This window comes from Urtica dioica, chromosome 12 (genome assembly GCF_054948205.1).
Source record: "Urtica dioica subsp. dioica isolate 48M chromosome 12, U.dioica_male_clone48M_v1_H2, whole genome shotgun sequence".
Lineage (NCBI taxonomy): Eukaryota > Viridiplantae > Streptophyta > Magnoliopsida > Rosales > Urticaceae > Urtica > Urtica dioica.
In genome coordinates, this window is record NC_142767.1 from 19,745,588 (window position 1) to 19,760,674 (window position 15,087).

Consider the following 15,087-nt stretch of genomic DNA (forward strand, 5'->3'; position numbering starts at 1 on the left):
ACAAATCGTGTTCCTGTTACGTGGGACACGTGTCGAAGGATTAATGGGTGAAACAGGGTTTTGTCTTTCTAGGCGTGGTTGTTGCTCAAAAACCCCAAGTTTGACAGGCTGGCCCAGCTGACACGCGCTTATGGGACCCTTGTGTTTCACCGGTCTTTCAGCAGTAATTCTGTGCAGTTCGGTAATTAGTCAAACTAATGCTCTTAAAGCAATGATTAGGAAATGGAACGTGTGATACTTTCCCGCCATTTCCACAGTTCTACTCTAACCGTTCATACAAAGTTTGCTATTTTATCGTCGTTTATTCTATAAACCGTAAATTAAACTATGCAACAATGTATGTGTTTGCTGTGTTGGATCAAATCAGACGGTGTAACAACTGGAAATCCTTCAAGCGAATCCACGCGCTGATATTAGCGACCGGCCTGGTTCACGACCCATCGGTCTCGAACCAGGTCGTTGACTACTTCGCGAAACACGTGGCTCTAATCGACTACGCTTGCGACTACTTGAGACACGTGGACTGGCGACGGAGTTCATTCCCTTTCAACGCCCTCGTCTCCGGCTACGCTCGCAGCAATGTGCCCAGATCAGGATTTATGGCTTATAGAAACATCCTCAGAGTAGGGTTCGTCCCTGATGACTTTACTTTCACGGCGGTCCTGAAATCATGCACAAAGTTTCACGGCGTCGGAGAGGGCAGTCAAGTCCACGTCACGTTTGTCAAGATAGGATCGTCGAGAAACGTCTACGCGCTGAGCTCGCTGTTGAGCTTCTATGGCGGGTTTGGAGATTGCCGAAGTGCGCGGAAAGTGTTCGACGAAATGCCTGTGAGAGACTCCGTGGCTTGGACGTGCATGATATCGATCTGCGCGAAGACTGGGTGGTTCGACGAGGCCGTTGAGCTCTTCTCTCTCATGGACGTGGAACGAGACACCGCGTGCTTCGTCGGTGCTGTCACGGCTTGCGGCCGAAAAGGGTACCTGAATCTTGGGATGGCGATTCACGGAACTCTCTTCAAGTTATCATCCGAAAAAACAACCCCAGCGATATTAGGAAATGCCGTGGCAGACATGTACATGCGATGTGGGTCCCATGGTGAAGCGAGGCGGGTCTTCGACGAGATCCCGGAGAAAGACGTGGTGTCATGGAACATCATGATATCCGGGCTTTTGCGGTGCGGGCTTCTGAAAGAGTCGCTCGAGACATTCCGGGAGATGAGGCTCGAGCCCGACGAGGCTGTTCTCACCAGCGTTCTCTCGGCCTGTGCCGCCCTCGGTGAGATCAGCTCCGGCCGATCAGTGGTCCGCCACCACATCGATGACGTGGCGCGGTTCGACGTCGGAGTCGGGACCGCGGTAGTCGATATGTACTTCAAGTGCGGCTGCGTCAAAGAAGCCTCGAAGGCTTTCGACGAGATGCCTCGTCAAAACGTGGTCACGTGGAACGCGCTGATCGGAGGGTTAGCGCTCAACGGCCGCGGCAGAGAGGCGATCGGACGGTTCGAGGAGATGAAAATATCCGGCGAGAAACCCAATGGAGTCACGTTTCTCGCGATCTTGATGGCTTGCTCTCATTCTGGTCTGGTCGACGAGGGCCGTAGATTCTTTCTCCAGATGCCGGATCAGAATCGCGGTTTAGAACATTACGGGTGTATGGTCGACTTGTTCTGCCGGGCCGGGCTTTACGACGAGGCACATGAATTAGTCTCGGCGATGCCGATCAAGCCCGATCGGCTGATTTGGGGCTCTCTTCTCAGCGCCTGCAACGCCGCCGGAGACGTCGAGCTCTCACGGGAGATATCGGACCGAGTCCTCGAGTTCGAGGCTCACGATAGCGGCGCTTACGTCCTCTTATCCAACGTGTACGCGAGCAATGAGAATTGGGTCGATGTGACGAGGCTGAGAGGGGTTATGAGGAGTAAAGGGATAAGAAAGTCGCCGGGGTCAAGCGTGGTAGAGATCGATGGCGTGGCTCACGAGTTTCTTGCCGGCGATACGAATCACCCGCAGAACGATGAGGTTTTTCGACTTCTCGCTTTGCTTGCCAATCAAGTTTGTGTTTAACTCTTTCCAAATCTCTATTTTTTAATTGCTATTTTTCGATTATAGTACTGACTAAGAAAAAAAAAATGGTCTCTTTTTTAACATTGGGGATAGCTCAAAAAGCATTTTGTTCATTTCTGTATTGAAAAACTGGCGTCACTTCTTTTGTGAAAGAATTTGGCTTTAAATCAGAAGCCACTTGAAAATTAATAAGACATGAAACAGAGCAAAGTTGTTTCTTTTCCTGTATCTCTTATCATATTCATTTCTGTATCTGATTTGCATATTTGAGAATAAAGTAGAGAACATAACATGTAGATTCAAATTTCACAAAGGAAGACTTAATGAAGTGTTACACTGAGACAAAGAGACTGTTGAGAGAGTATAAAAGAATCAAGATTTGTTTTTTTTTTTTTTTTTTCTTTCCTTTATTTGTTTGTCTAAACTTGGAGTGTGTTCTGGTTGAGAGCTGTGTACCTCCACCGCTCTTTCTCGACGAAATCAGCGTCCAAAAAGCGGGCCACGAAACCCCAAAGCCTGTACACGTCTTCGAAGTTAGCCAAGAACCCGAGCGCGGCCGTGACCACCGTGATCCCGTCCTCGCACTTCCGGTCCGTTCCTCCTCTCTCTCGCCTCTCCACCACTCTGCTCTTCATCTCCGCGTACTTATCGGAGAACTGAATGTGGCTCAAGAACCCGTAGCTGAGCGATAAGCCCGTCCGGTCAGCCAGCTTCTGAACCAGCACGGGCTCGACCTTCTCTCCCTTCCAGTCGTAGACGTTGAACGCCACCGCCGGACCTCGGTCGAACCTCACCTTCGGCCCGTACACTCTCACCAGCTTCGCTCCCTCCGAGTTCGGGTGCTCGAGCTTCGTTAGAGCGTTGACCAGCCAGTTTATCAGGTACCGGAGCCGGGTCGTGATCGTGGTCAGCCCGAGCGAGTCGACCAGGTCCAATCCCCTGCACTCAGCCTCAGGGTCGCCGGTGACCGCGCGAACCTCCGAGCTTTCTCCTCCGTCCGATCTCGACCCCGACCCCGACCGCTCGGCGATCTCGACGCTCCGCGCCACGATCTGGCTGGTCGGATCGGATAACGGGCCGGAGAACGAGGTCGGCGACTCGAGCTCGGACGACTCGTCCTCCGCCGGCCGGAGGAGCTCGGCGGCGGGGACCACGTTGACGATCCCCGGCGCGAGCGTGGAGTCCTCGAGGATCGGGACGACGGGTTTCTTGACGAACAAGCAACCGAACCCAGAAGGGTTTTCTCCGAACACTTTGTAGAAAGAGCAGACCAAGAAGTCGGGGCGGAGGAGCGAGAGGGCTAGGCAGTCCATGTCCTTGGGCCCCAAGGCACACGCGTCGATGAGCACGTGCCAGTCGTTCTCCTGAGCCACGCTCATCCAGGTGTACGGATATCTCGCCCCGGTGACCCTCGAGTGCAACGGGAACACGAAAACCCCTTTCTTCTTCTTGGCCTTGGCCTTCTTCTTGTTCCCGACGATCATGTCCTTGAGCTTGGACGAGCTGATCCTGAGCCTGGGCCAGGAAAACTCGGCGGACACGGCTCGGGCTCCTCGTCTCTCCGAGCTCTGCACCATCGTCCCGACGGCCTCGCTCTCGTAGTCGTAAACGGTCAGAAGCTTAGGGCTGGACTTGAACGGGTACGACTCGGCCACGAGCCTGAAAGCCGAGGTTCTGTTGGCGGTGAAGACCATGGCGTAATCGGAATCGGAGAGGTTGAGGAACGCCATGATCCTCCTCTTCATCGCCGACTCCAACGCCGAATCTTCTCCGCCGCCGCGGAGAAGCTGGGCCTTCAGATTCCCGGTCCTGTACGAGATGCCGAAGAACGGGAAGTCGAGGCTCGGCGAAGGCGACGGAAGAGACGACGAGACGAGGCGGTTCTTGTGGGTCTGGAGCTGGGAGAACGAGAAGAGGCCTATGCCTATGTAGTCGAGGCAGGCGTGGCCGGACTCGGAGAGGTGGTAATACTCTCTGTCTCTTATCTCGTCGACTCGGTCCGTGTCCGAGTACTGTGGATACGTCCGGTTGAACTCGGCGAGCGAGTCGGCCAGGGACGGGAGAGACTCGTGGTCGGTGAACTTTGCGCCGGGGAAGATCGACGACGCGGTGGTCTGAGCGAAGTTCCGGCGGCAGACAGAGGAGGTTCTCGGCGGCTTCGAATCGGGTTTGGTGTGGTCTTCTGTGATGCTCAGAAATGGGGTCGGACAACATGTGTGAAGGCATACCTGTGAGGCCTCTTTCAGCCTCGGTGAATTCATTTTTCCTTTCCTCTTGAAAACAGGTTTCTATGTATTCATTTCTCTCTCTCTCTCTCTACTAAAGCGCTCAGGTTGCTTTATATATGGTCCACTTTTTTTTCTTTTTTTTTTTTTGGTGGTGGTTGTATAATCAACAAGAAGAATTAAAAAAAAAAAGAAAAAAAAGCGCACTTGGCTAACTTGTTTTCATTGCGTTTGAACACAAGAGTGTGAAGTTGACTTTGCCCATCATTTTTTAGTGTTGACCATTGATTTATAACTTATTTTAGTTAAGATTGGGTCAGTTACAATCTACAAGTTATTTCAAGTGGTGTTGTGTATATCTGATCCAATCATCTATTTCCTCAGACAGTGACTATAATGTTTCAAGTTGTTATATTTAAAACCATAAAAGAAAAAGCACAGGTATTTCATTCATTTATTGTCTTAAATATAAATTAATAAAATTGTCCTAGCCTCCGGATACTATCAAAATATGACATGGGTTTCTTCAAACCTCGAGTTATGACATCGAATAAATAGAACGTATTATTTATTATATTTATTAATAATTACTTGTAATTTTGTTCTTTCATTTGAGCTTAAACGCAACCTCGTAAGAGCTCTAAATCACTTTAAGCACACTGAGAAACATAGAGCCAAGTGAAAGATGTGATTCTTTTTTTTTGGGTGAAATAGACTCAAGCTGCGAACACAAAAGTGGGCGACAAAAAGAGGCACTCTTTGGCTGGCAATATCAATGTGACCCAAATTTACTTTAAAGCGTGAAACGCTCCAAAGTTGCTTAGGCCTTAAGTCTTATGAAAAATTACACAACCAAATATTTGGTGGCATAAAAAAAGGGTGACAATCTGGGTCAAGCTCTTTCGACTTTTTGGGGCCAAATCCGAAGAAACTTAATCGTATGTATGAAGTTGCATGCGAGTATTAAAATTGTTTTGTTTTTTTGGTTCGTTCTTCTATGAAAAGAAATGGAAAGAGTTCGTGTACTGTTTTGTGTTCTCTTTTTTCCTCTTTAATGGAATTTTCTTTTATCAGAATCACCTTTGGATGATTCTGCATACATATGTACATACATACGTAGCTATTATTGGGTCAGCAATACAGTCAAAGATAACAAAAGCAAAAGCAAAGAGAAAATAATTCAGCTGTCTTCCTTTGCATTGGCATCACTGGAATAAAAGGAAGAAAACGAAAAAGACGAAAATAGCCGAGCACTAGACCTAGTAAAAGGAAAGATAAAAAAATATACAAAGAAAAAATGATTACAATAAGCATGTCCTCTCCCTAATCATACACATACAATAGTCGATTCTTATACATACTAGTTATTGGCAGTAAATTATATATATATATATATATATATATATATATATATATATATTGATACGCATTGAGTTTTGACCGGAACGGCATTACTTCTACGGATTATTTTCCTTTTAATCATTTAGGCTTTAGCATGCGTAATTGGTGGGGGATGGGGATATGTTTCTATTTTTTTTTTTTTTTTTTAAGTAACATATGAATAATATATATGAATTTAAGGGAGGCCTAAGTGTCAAATATAAATTTATAGTAGACACTAGACAGAAATAAACTCTAAAATTTAATAGGGATAAAATTCAACTAAAATAGAAGTAAAAATAGGAGTATAAAAGGTATTTAATTTAGTTAAATATTAATTTTTTAGATAAATAAAAAGGAACGACTTTATCATAAATAAATGAAATAAATAGGATTAAGTATCAATTATGTTTTGTAAAAAAAGTGTTGCCTGAAATTGAATTCATATCAAATTTTTACTTTAAAATTTTACAAAAATTAGACGTATGTCATTATATAAATGCAGCTGCAACAAATTTAATAAAATATATCTCATCTTTAATGTTGAAAATTAGTGTGTTTATTGATATTAAAGAGTATTTAATATCATGTTATTGGCTGATTTATGACAAATATTCGAGTGAGGTTCACTCATCGAAACATAAAAGTTTGACCAGATTCTTATTCCTCGTTGCGAGATGTATAAGATAAATTATTTATTTGCCTTAATCGGAGTTAAGATGAATGAGAAATTGATGTTCAAAAGTTTTAAAACTGTTATGAAACAATTTTGTGTATATTAATGACTGGTTATAAACGTGGCTTTAAGGCTAAGGTAAAATGGTTTGTAACTCCATAATTAACACACACTTATTGGGCTGGTAATAGTCATGCTTGAATGAGCATTAAGTCATGAATGTTGTAATCTATCCCATTAACACAATTAATGGGCTTGAATGAGCATTAAGTCAAGCCATGAACGTTATATGCATTCTTGTCTACCTTATAAAAGGATGAGTTTGTTCTCATTCATATGAAGAGAAAAATGAGCCAAGCATGACTGATAGTCTATAGCAAACACACAAAAATATTTTTTTCTTTCCTCAATTCTCTAGGTGTAAGTGGTAGAATATTGGCATGTGTTCAAATTCGCCGGAGCTGAACAAGTTGATGCTTTGGGGGTGTAATAACTCTTTAAGGAAATTGTCGAACAAACTTTGACGTGTTCTCCATTTCACTTTTTTTTATCGGTTTCTTGGCGATATCTGGTTTGGTTGTTTAGTTTATTTATTTTATACCCTTGTCTACATATGGATTTTATTAGTTTCGTTGCTGATTATTTTATTACATTAATCTATACAATTTGTCTATTATTTTTCGCCTATTATTAGCGATATGACTAACATTTAATCCCCCCATTACCCCAATTTTTATGGTGCCATGTCCTCAAATTCGATCTTTTTGAATAACAATCTCATGGTTAGGATCGTCAGTGGAAACACCCCGACTATTAAAGGCCAAGTATTAGCCTCCAAGCAATCAGAACATACAAGGGCAAGTGGGTCCTTAGGACCTTGATTTCTCAAACAGAACGTCCCTTAAACAAAGAGTTGGTTGATCTTGATATCGATCGACTTTGAGCTTTTTGACAACATTTGAACAAAAAACCAATGGGTAGAAAATAAAAGAATATGAGTGACTGAATACTATCGTCGATGGCAATGAAACAACTTGCAAGTTCAAGGTGGCCGTATGAAACTGTTAAGTTTACAGAGATTTGATCAATTGGGTTATAATTCAAGTGGGACAAAACGACCAACCATTAACATTTGACCATTTTTGACGACTAACGATTAATCACCCAAAACGATTGAAAGTGTAACTTGCCGGTTAACCGTATTTTCTTAGGAACGGTGAATTATATAATCTTCAGGTTCAATATTTTTTTTTTTTTTTCCTGGTGGTTGATTAAAATTAACTGATCAATTAATTTTGACATGTTATAATGCCCACCTTAGGTCCAATTATCAATTTCCATGTGCAAGAGCGGAACTAATTAAGACTTAAGACGATCTACTTCAAGAAATTAAAAAAGCCAATTCATGGTACTACTATGATTTGAAAACGTAACAGAATGGAGAGAGAAAGTAGATCTGAGAAAGAGATATTTCAAGCAACTGAATTTGACTAACTTCTCATTGCTTGACTGTGATGATTTATACATGTACAAGAGACTGATAATTTACATGCGTGCGTGCCACGGCAGACGTAACTGCTGTCCTACGTGGCACCCACTTGGCTAACTAACTGACTACCAGCTGAGCTGGGTTTTGCTTCACTACACACTACGCACGCTGATAGCGTGTTGCCTAAGTTACATCAATAGCCCCTCTCAATTCGGACTCCGGTGAGGGTAGAGAGGCATCAGTGATGTGTAGTTTGTCGCGGAGGAAGGTGTGCTGAGGGATCGAGAGAGCTTTGGTGAAGACATCTCCAACCTGCTCTTCACTGCTCACAAATCGCACATCCAGTTCCTTGGCAAGCACGCGATCTCGAACGTAGTGGATATCAATCTCTATGTGCTTGGTGCGTTGATGGTACACCGGATTGGAGGCAAGAAGATTCGCACTGATGTTGTCACACCAAATGACAGGTGGCTTTTCTACTGGAAGCGCAAGTTCAGTGAAGAGTGATTCGAACCACGCAACGTCTGTAGCAGCAGATGCGAGAGCCCTGTATTCAGCCTCAGTGCTTGAGCGCGCAACCACCTGTTGCTTACGTGCACTCCAGTTTAGGAGATTGTTGCCGAGAAACAAGCAGTGGCCACTTGTGGAACGACGACTGTCCAGATCTCCTGCCCAGTCAGCATCACTAAAACAGCTGATGTTGAATCTTGTGACCGGAGTGAAAGTCAGGCCAAGAGTCACAGTGCCACGCAGATATCGTAGAAGACGTTTGCACGCTGACCAGTGCACAACACTTGGAGCTTGAAGATACTGGCTGAGCTTGTTGACAGTGAAGGCTATATCTGGTCGAGTGCTTGTGAGGTATTGCAGAGCGCCAATTGTGCTCCGGTATAAGGTAGGGTTTTCAAATGGAGGGCTGTCTGTGGTATGAAGTTTGGTGTTTTGACACATGGGAGTTGGACTTGGTTTGGCGTGGATCATGTTGGTTTTGACAAGCAAGTCAAGGGTATATCTGCGTTGGGTTAGGTACATGGCTGAGGGTGTTCTGTGGGCTTCAAAGCCTAGAAAATAGTTAACATCTCCTAGTGTTTTGAGGGCAAATTTCTGGTTAAGGTCAGAGATAAGCTGAGTAATATGGGTTGAGTCGTCTCCGGTTATGAGAATGTCATCAACATAGATGATTAGAAGTAGAATTTTGCCTGCAGACTTTCTGTAGAACAGAGAATTGTCTGACTTTGAGTTGACGAAGTTCCACTGATGAAGAGCAGCTCGAAGACTTTCAAACCAGGCGCGAGGTGCTTGCTTTAGACCATATAGAGCTCTTTTGAGCTTGCAAACATGTGTTGGCTTCGAGGGATCTTCAAAGCCATCTGGTTGCTTCATGTACACGGTTTCTTTGAGAACACCATTGAGAAAGGCATTGTTGATGTCAATCTGCTGTATTTGCCAGCCATACGTCATGGCTAGTGTGAGTATCACTCGAACAGTTGGCGCTTTTACAACAGGGCTAAAAGTCTCAAAAAAGTCCACACCAGCCGTTTGCTGAAATCCCTTGGCCACCAACCTGGCCTTCAGGCGATCAAGAGTGCCATCAGCTTTTCTTTTGATCCTGTAGACCCACTTGTTAGCCACCACATTCATGTTCTCTTGAGCTGGAACCAGATCCCATGTGTCATTGGCATGTAATGCCTTTAGCTCTACCTGCATAGCATCAGTCCATCTAGAGTCCAGAAGAGCTTCATTGACAGTGAATGGTTCTCTCAATAATTCTAACAGAGACAATTCCACATTAAAGATTTTTGGTTTGAAAATTCCTGACTTTGACCGAGTGGTCATGATGTGTGTTGATATGGCCTGTTGATGAGTGTTAGAGAGAGAGGATGATGAGGTAGGGGAGTGTGAACTTGGAAGAGATGATGATGAGTCAGTGGTTTGCAGGTTTGAAGAGGCTGGTGGGTCAATGTCAGCTTGGAGATAAGGTTGACTTTGTGAGTTATGTGTGTGAGAGGGCTGAGATGGTGAGGAACTAGTTGAGGCAGTGTGTGGTGTGGGCCTGGGCAAGTGTGGGAGATAAAAGACTGATGTACTATTGTTGATGAGTTCATGATTTGTTTCTGGAAAGAGTGTTTGATATGGAAATTCTGACTCATTGAATGTGATGGTTCGAACAATGTATACCCTGCCACTACTGTGTAGACAGCGATACCCTTTATGATGAGGACTGTAACCAATGAACAGACATTTAGTGGTTCTGAAATGAAACTTTTTGGTGTGAAAAGGTCGAAGGTATGGAAAGCAGGTGCAGCCAAAGGTTCTGAGAAAGGTATAGTCTGGTTTCTTGTGGAACAACTTTTCAAAAGGTGACATATGTTGCAGTGTTGGGGTTGGTAGTCTATTTATGGTATAGGTTGCAGATACAAAAGCTTCCCACCAGAAAGACAAAGGCATGTGAGCATGAGCGAGTAAGGCTAGACCAGTTTCAACAATGTGTAGATGCTTTCTCTCGGCTGTGCCGTTTTGTTGGTGTATGTGTGGACAAGGATGTCTGAAATGAATTCCTAAGGATTGAAGGAGAGGTAAGAGAGGTCTGTATTCCCCACCCCAGTCTGTTTGAAGAGCTTTGATACTGGTGTTGAACTGAGTTTTGACTAGAGCTTGAAATTGTTTGAAAATTTGAAAGGTTTCTGACTTGGCTTTGAGAGGGTAAATCCAAACATAGCGACTGAAATCATCAATGAAATGAATGTAATATTTGAAACCATCTCGTGAAACATGAGGAGATGGTCCCCAGATATCTGAATGAACAAGCTAAAAAATAGATGTTGTTTTGGAATCAGACACAGGAAAGGGAAATTGATGCAGTTTACCAATTTGACACGCATCACAAAACTGATCAGTTTTTATTTCTTGTTTGGACACAGGAACAAACTTTAACACTTGATCTAATACTCGCTTGGACGGGTGTCCTAAACGTGCATGCCAAGTATTAATGTTGCAAGAATTATGTAAAGCTGCAGAATTACAAGAGGATACAACAGACTGTTTTGGAGTAATACTGGATACAAAAGCATTTTTAAAAGGTAAACATGAAGAATTTGACATGTTCTCTGAGGCTGCTACATCAAGCGTGTAAAGGCCATTGTGCAGCACACCTCTGAGAAGAACAGTCCTTGTCGTCTTATCCTTGACACAACAAGAGACATTGTCAAATTCAACAGTCACATTGTTATCTTGAGTGATTTGAGAGATGCTGAGCAGATTTTTGGTTATGTGAGGAACATGTAAAATGTGTTTGAGATGTAAGGCTTTATCAGGTATTTGTGTTTTACAAGTGGAATTACCAATGTTAGAAATACTGAGTTTAGAGCCATTACCTACAGTGAGCTTTCCTTTTCCCTTGTAGTTGGACTTGATGTTGAGGTTGGAGATGTCTGGTGTGACATGGTTTGTGGCGCCGCTGTCAACATACCACGAGGCATCAGCACTTGCATCAACTGGATCAAAACCATGATCATTCTGCTCAGCTTCATGGTTTGTTGCAGTGAGATACGCCTGCGAGTTGACGTTGTTAACGGTTGAGCCTGTGTTGACAGTTGACTGTGCATTGGAGCTGGGTTGAGTTTGCTCTGGACCAGCGTAGGTGACATCAAATCTGTGAAAACACTTGACAGATGTGTGACCGACTCGTCCACACAGCTGACACACTGGACGATTTCCAGAGTTTCCACGGCCATTGGTGCGTCCTCCGCGACCACGACCTCTGCTCCGATTGTTTGATGACTGACCACGACCTCTGTACGCCACATTTGCAGAGAGAGAGTTGTGGATGTCTCCACCAAGTGAGGTGTTGAGTTGTTCAAGGCGCATCTCCTGAGATTGCAACATGAACTGGACTTCTTGAAGCGTCAGAGTATCATGACGAGAGGTCAGATTGATAACAACTGACTCATATTCCTGGCCAAGACCACCAAGAATGTAAAGAATTAGCTCCTCGTCGTTGAAGACTTGACCAGCAGCGTGAAGAGAATCAGCTAATCCTCGCATCTTCATGATGTACTCATCAATGGACATTGAGCCTTTCTTCAATGTCTGCAGTTGAAATCGGACTTGAAGAACTCGAGCCTTCGAGTTTGTGGTGAAGAGTCGCTCAATCGTGGACCAGATCTCAGACGCATGAACACAATGCGTGAGATGTCCAAGCATGGATTCTGAAATTGATGAGTAGAGCCAGCTCACAACGAACTGGTCAAATCGAAGCCATCGCATGAACTCAGGATTCAGCGATCGAACTGAAATTCCAGTTTCATCAACACAATCAACGAACTGAGGAGGTCGGAGAATTGTGCCGAGAAGAATTCCGTCGAGACTGTGAGCTCTGACTGCAGGAAGAACCTGAGATCGCCAGAGATTGAAATTGCCTCTCTCGAGTCGTAGAGAAAGAGGATTGAGGTGAGTCGGTAATACTTGAGTTGCTTGAAGTTCCGATGCAAGATTCTCCATCGCCGAAGTCGCCGAGCTTGAGGAAGCCATGAAATTCGCCGATTTGAGAACCAGATTTGACCTAGAGCCAAAGCTCTGATACCATGAAAACGTAACAGAATGGAGAGAGAAAGTAGATCTGAGAAAGAGATATTTCAAGCAACTGAATTTGACTAACTTCTCATTGCTTGACTGTGATGATTTATACATGTACAAGAGACTGATAATTTACATGCGTGCGTGCCACGGCAGACGTAACTGCTGTCCTACGTGGCACCCACTTGGCTAACTAACTGACTACCAGCTGAGCTGGGTTTTGCTTCACTACACACTACGCACGCTGATAGCGTGTTGCCTAAGTTACATCAATATGATTGGACCAAACCTCCAATTCATGTTAAATAAGAGTTTAGTTTTGACTAATTGTTAGGATCCAAAGGTAGATGATAATCTTTTAGTTCTATTTCCTCCACTCTATATATAATTAATAGTAGTTACACGCGCGCGCGCACACACATATATATATATATATATATATATATATATATATATATATATATATATATATATATATATATATATATATGACGTTACCTAAATTTGGCTTTTGGATATTTGTTAGCCTCACAATTACTTTAATTATCAAATAAAATATTAATTAAGTTTTCATAATTATAAAAGTATGTAATATTCGAATTTGAAAATTTAGTTTGTAATATTCTAATCAACTCTAATTTAAGTGGTATTTATTAAATTTCCATTGACTTGTTAATAACCTACTTTAATTTCCTTTTAGTCTAGCTACGCGGAAAAACTTGCTAATACGGCTTCTAATTAATAACCATATTGATGTTAATTACATCTTAAAAATAAGCAGTTTTCAAGCTGTACTCTACCTTTTGTTTTCGTACGTCTTTGAACTGTCCCACTACACTTATAATTTCGAGATAGACGGTGTGATAGTGACTATTTGTTTATATTACAACTAAGTCGATGGTTTACGCTGGATAACCTTTATATTATTATAGTCCAACATGAAAACATTTTTTCAAAGGCGTGATATTTGCCAATGTTTGATGAATAAAAACACATGGTTACTAAAAAGAGGTTTTAGAACTTTAATTTCTTGCAAGAGCCAAAACTGTTAGTAACTATAGCCTGTAAACCCTAATTAAAAAGTAACGGAAAGCTATTCATATTATGATCACATGCGTGAATTATATCTAATAATGACTCGATGACATACCATATTGACGTCTTGATCGATGAGATTGTAGAAGGCAAATAGATTATGAATGCTAAGCTAAGCAGTCAAAGGGCAACTCTCCTTTGGCAAGTCTAGGATCTTAGTGATGGTTAGATATTACTCCAACCACCAAAATGTAATATATATACCTGCCAAAAGAGAGGAACCCTATAACTAGTTTGCTTAAAGAAATTGACCCAGCTATCTTTTTTTCTTCAACACTGTGTTGTGTTTGTGTTTTGCATATTATAAAAAAACTGATTACTACAGATTTATATACAGCGAGACTTTGGTTTCAACCCATGGAATAAACCCTGGAAGCAATGGCATATGCTTGGAAAAGTACTGCTTTATTATAGTGGCCGGGATGGATAAGGGGTTCGATCCATATATACGAGCCCTTGAAATCTCTTTGAAATGAGAGAAGAGGAAAAAAGTTGGAGAAATGGGAATCCAAGATATGCTCAATCAAAGCAAAGGCGTGTGACTCTGAGTATAACATGAATGGCATATCCTGGTTTAATTCCTTTCCTTTCCCTTTCTTTTTTTTTTTTTTTTTGTCTTCTCTTTTGGCATTTCACTCCTTTCTTAATTCGAATATATACAGCCCTTTTGCCATATCTGACTTTTCAGATCGAATAATTTGATCACTAGCATTCTTTTCTCCAACTTATAATTTGATCACTAGTATCATTGAGGCTGCTATTATATCTATTTTAATCTTTAATTGTGCGCATATATACACGTGCATATATATTAGCAGCCTTTTGGCCGGATAAAATATAAATGATTTTTTGGCTCGTTATTTTCAAACTTGCTTTGTAAATATTGAATAGATGTCTTATGTTTTTATAATTTTGAAACATGATAGCAGAGAACTTGGATTCATTAGATGGCGGACTAAATCTTATATTTTTTTTTCCAGCTTTATATTATTTTATTGTAGCTTGAAGATTAGTTTCATGTCTTGCACTTCGAAACTTGATCATGTATATGACATCAAAGCCATAGCGAATTAATTTATTTAATTTAGTATTCTAGACGTTAACATTTGATGCAAAAAAAAATAAAAAAAATTGTGTCCGTCTGTTTCTTGAGTAAGTTATAATACTCACAACATTTTCTTTGTATTTAGTTAAGTAGATTACATAGTTTTGTGTGAATGAATGGCATTTAGCCAAATTCCAATCTAAACAATATTGAGAGGGGCGTGTTGCTGCCAAATAACGCTTCAACAAATTACCAAACAGATATAAGTATTATTAATAATATACAAATTGCTAATGTCGTTTCTTGATCACCACTCGAGACACACAGGGCGATGTAAGAGGCGGACTCAAGATGCGAAGTGCACCATTAAAATTGGGGCAGACCTGAAATGTCATGATCTCTAGAGTGTCCTCAAAATTGCGGCCAGAACGGACCGTAGCGAATTGAATTAGAACCAAATAGCCACAATATTTAAGGAGCCTTAGGAAGGCGATCGAGATGGTGGTGATAGTTGTCGTCTTGATCCCTCCGCGCCC

At 42.4% G+C, this 15,087-nt stretch overlaps 2 protein-coding genes across 2 annotated transcripts; one reads left to right on the plus strand and one right to left on the minus strand.

Moving 5' to 3' along the window:
• The first annotated feature begins 283 nt into the window (after window positions 1–283).
• Window positions 284–2,294, plus strand: LOC149380047 (Pentatricopeptide repeat (PPR-like) superfamily protein). The gene has a single exon (XM_089603097.1). The coding sequence runs from the start codon at window positions 336–338 to the stop codon at window positions 2,064–2,066; it is 1,731 nt and encodes a 576-aa protein (XP_089459223.1). The 5' UTR covers window positions 284–335; the 3' UTR covers window positions 2,067–2,294.
• Window positions 2,272–4,418, minus strand: LOC149380048 (Pyridoxal phosphate (PLP)-dependent transferases superfamily protein). Its single transcript, XM_089603096.1, has one exon. The coding sequence runs from the start codon at window positions 4,325–4,327 to the stop codon at window positions 2,486–2,488; it is 1,842 nt and encodes a 613-aa protein (XP_089459222.1). The 5' UTR covers window positions 4,328–4,418; the 3' UTR covers window positions 2,272–2,485.
• Between the last annotated feature and the right edge of the window lie 10,669 nt (window positions 4,419–15,087).

What these genes read in the sequence shown, in the direction of transcription:
- LOC149380048 (XM_089603096.1), bottom strand. Translation starts at nt 4,327, where the DNA reads ATGAATTCACCGAGGCTGAAAGAGGCCTCACAGGTATGCCTTCACACA.
- LOC149380047 (XM_089603097.1), top strand. Translation starts at nt 336, where the DNA reads ATGTATGTGTTTGCTGTGTTGGATCAAATCAGACGGTGTAACAACTGG.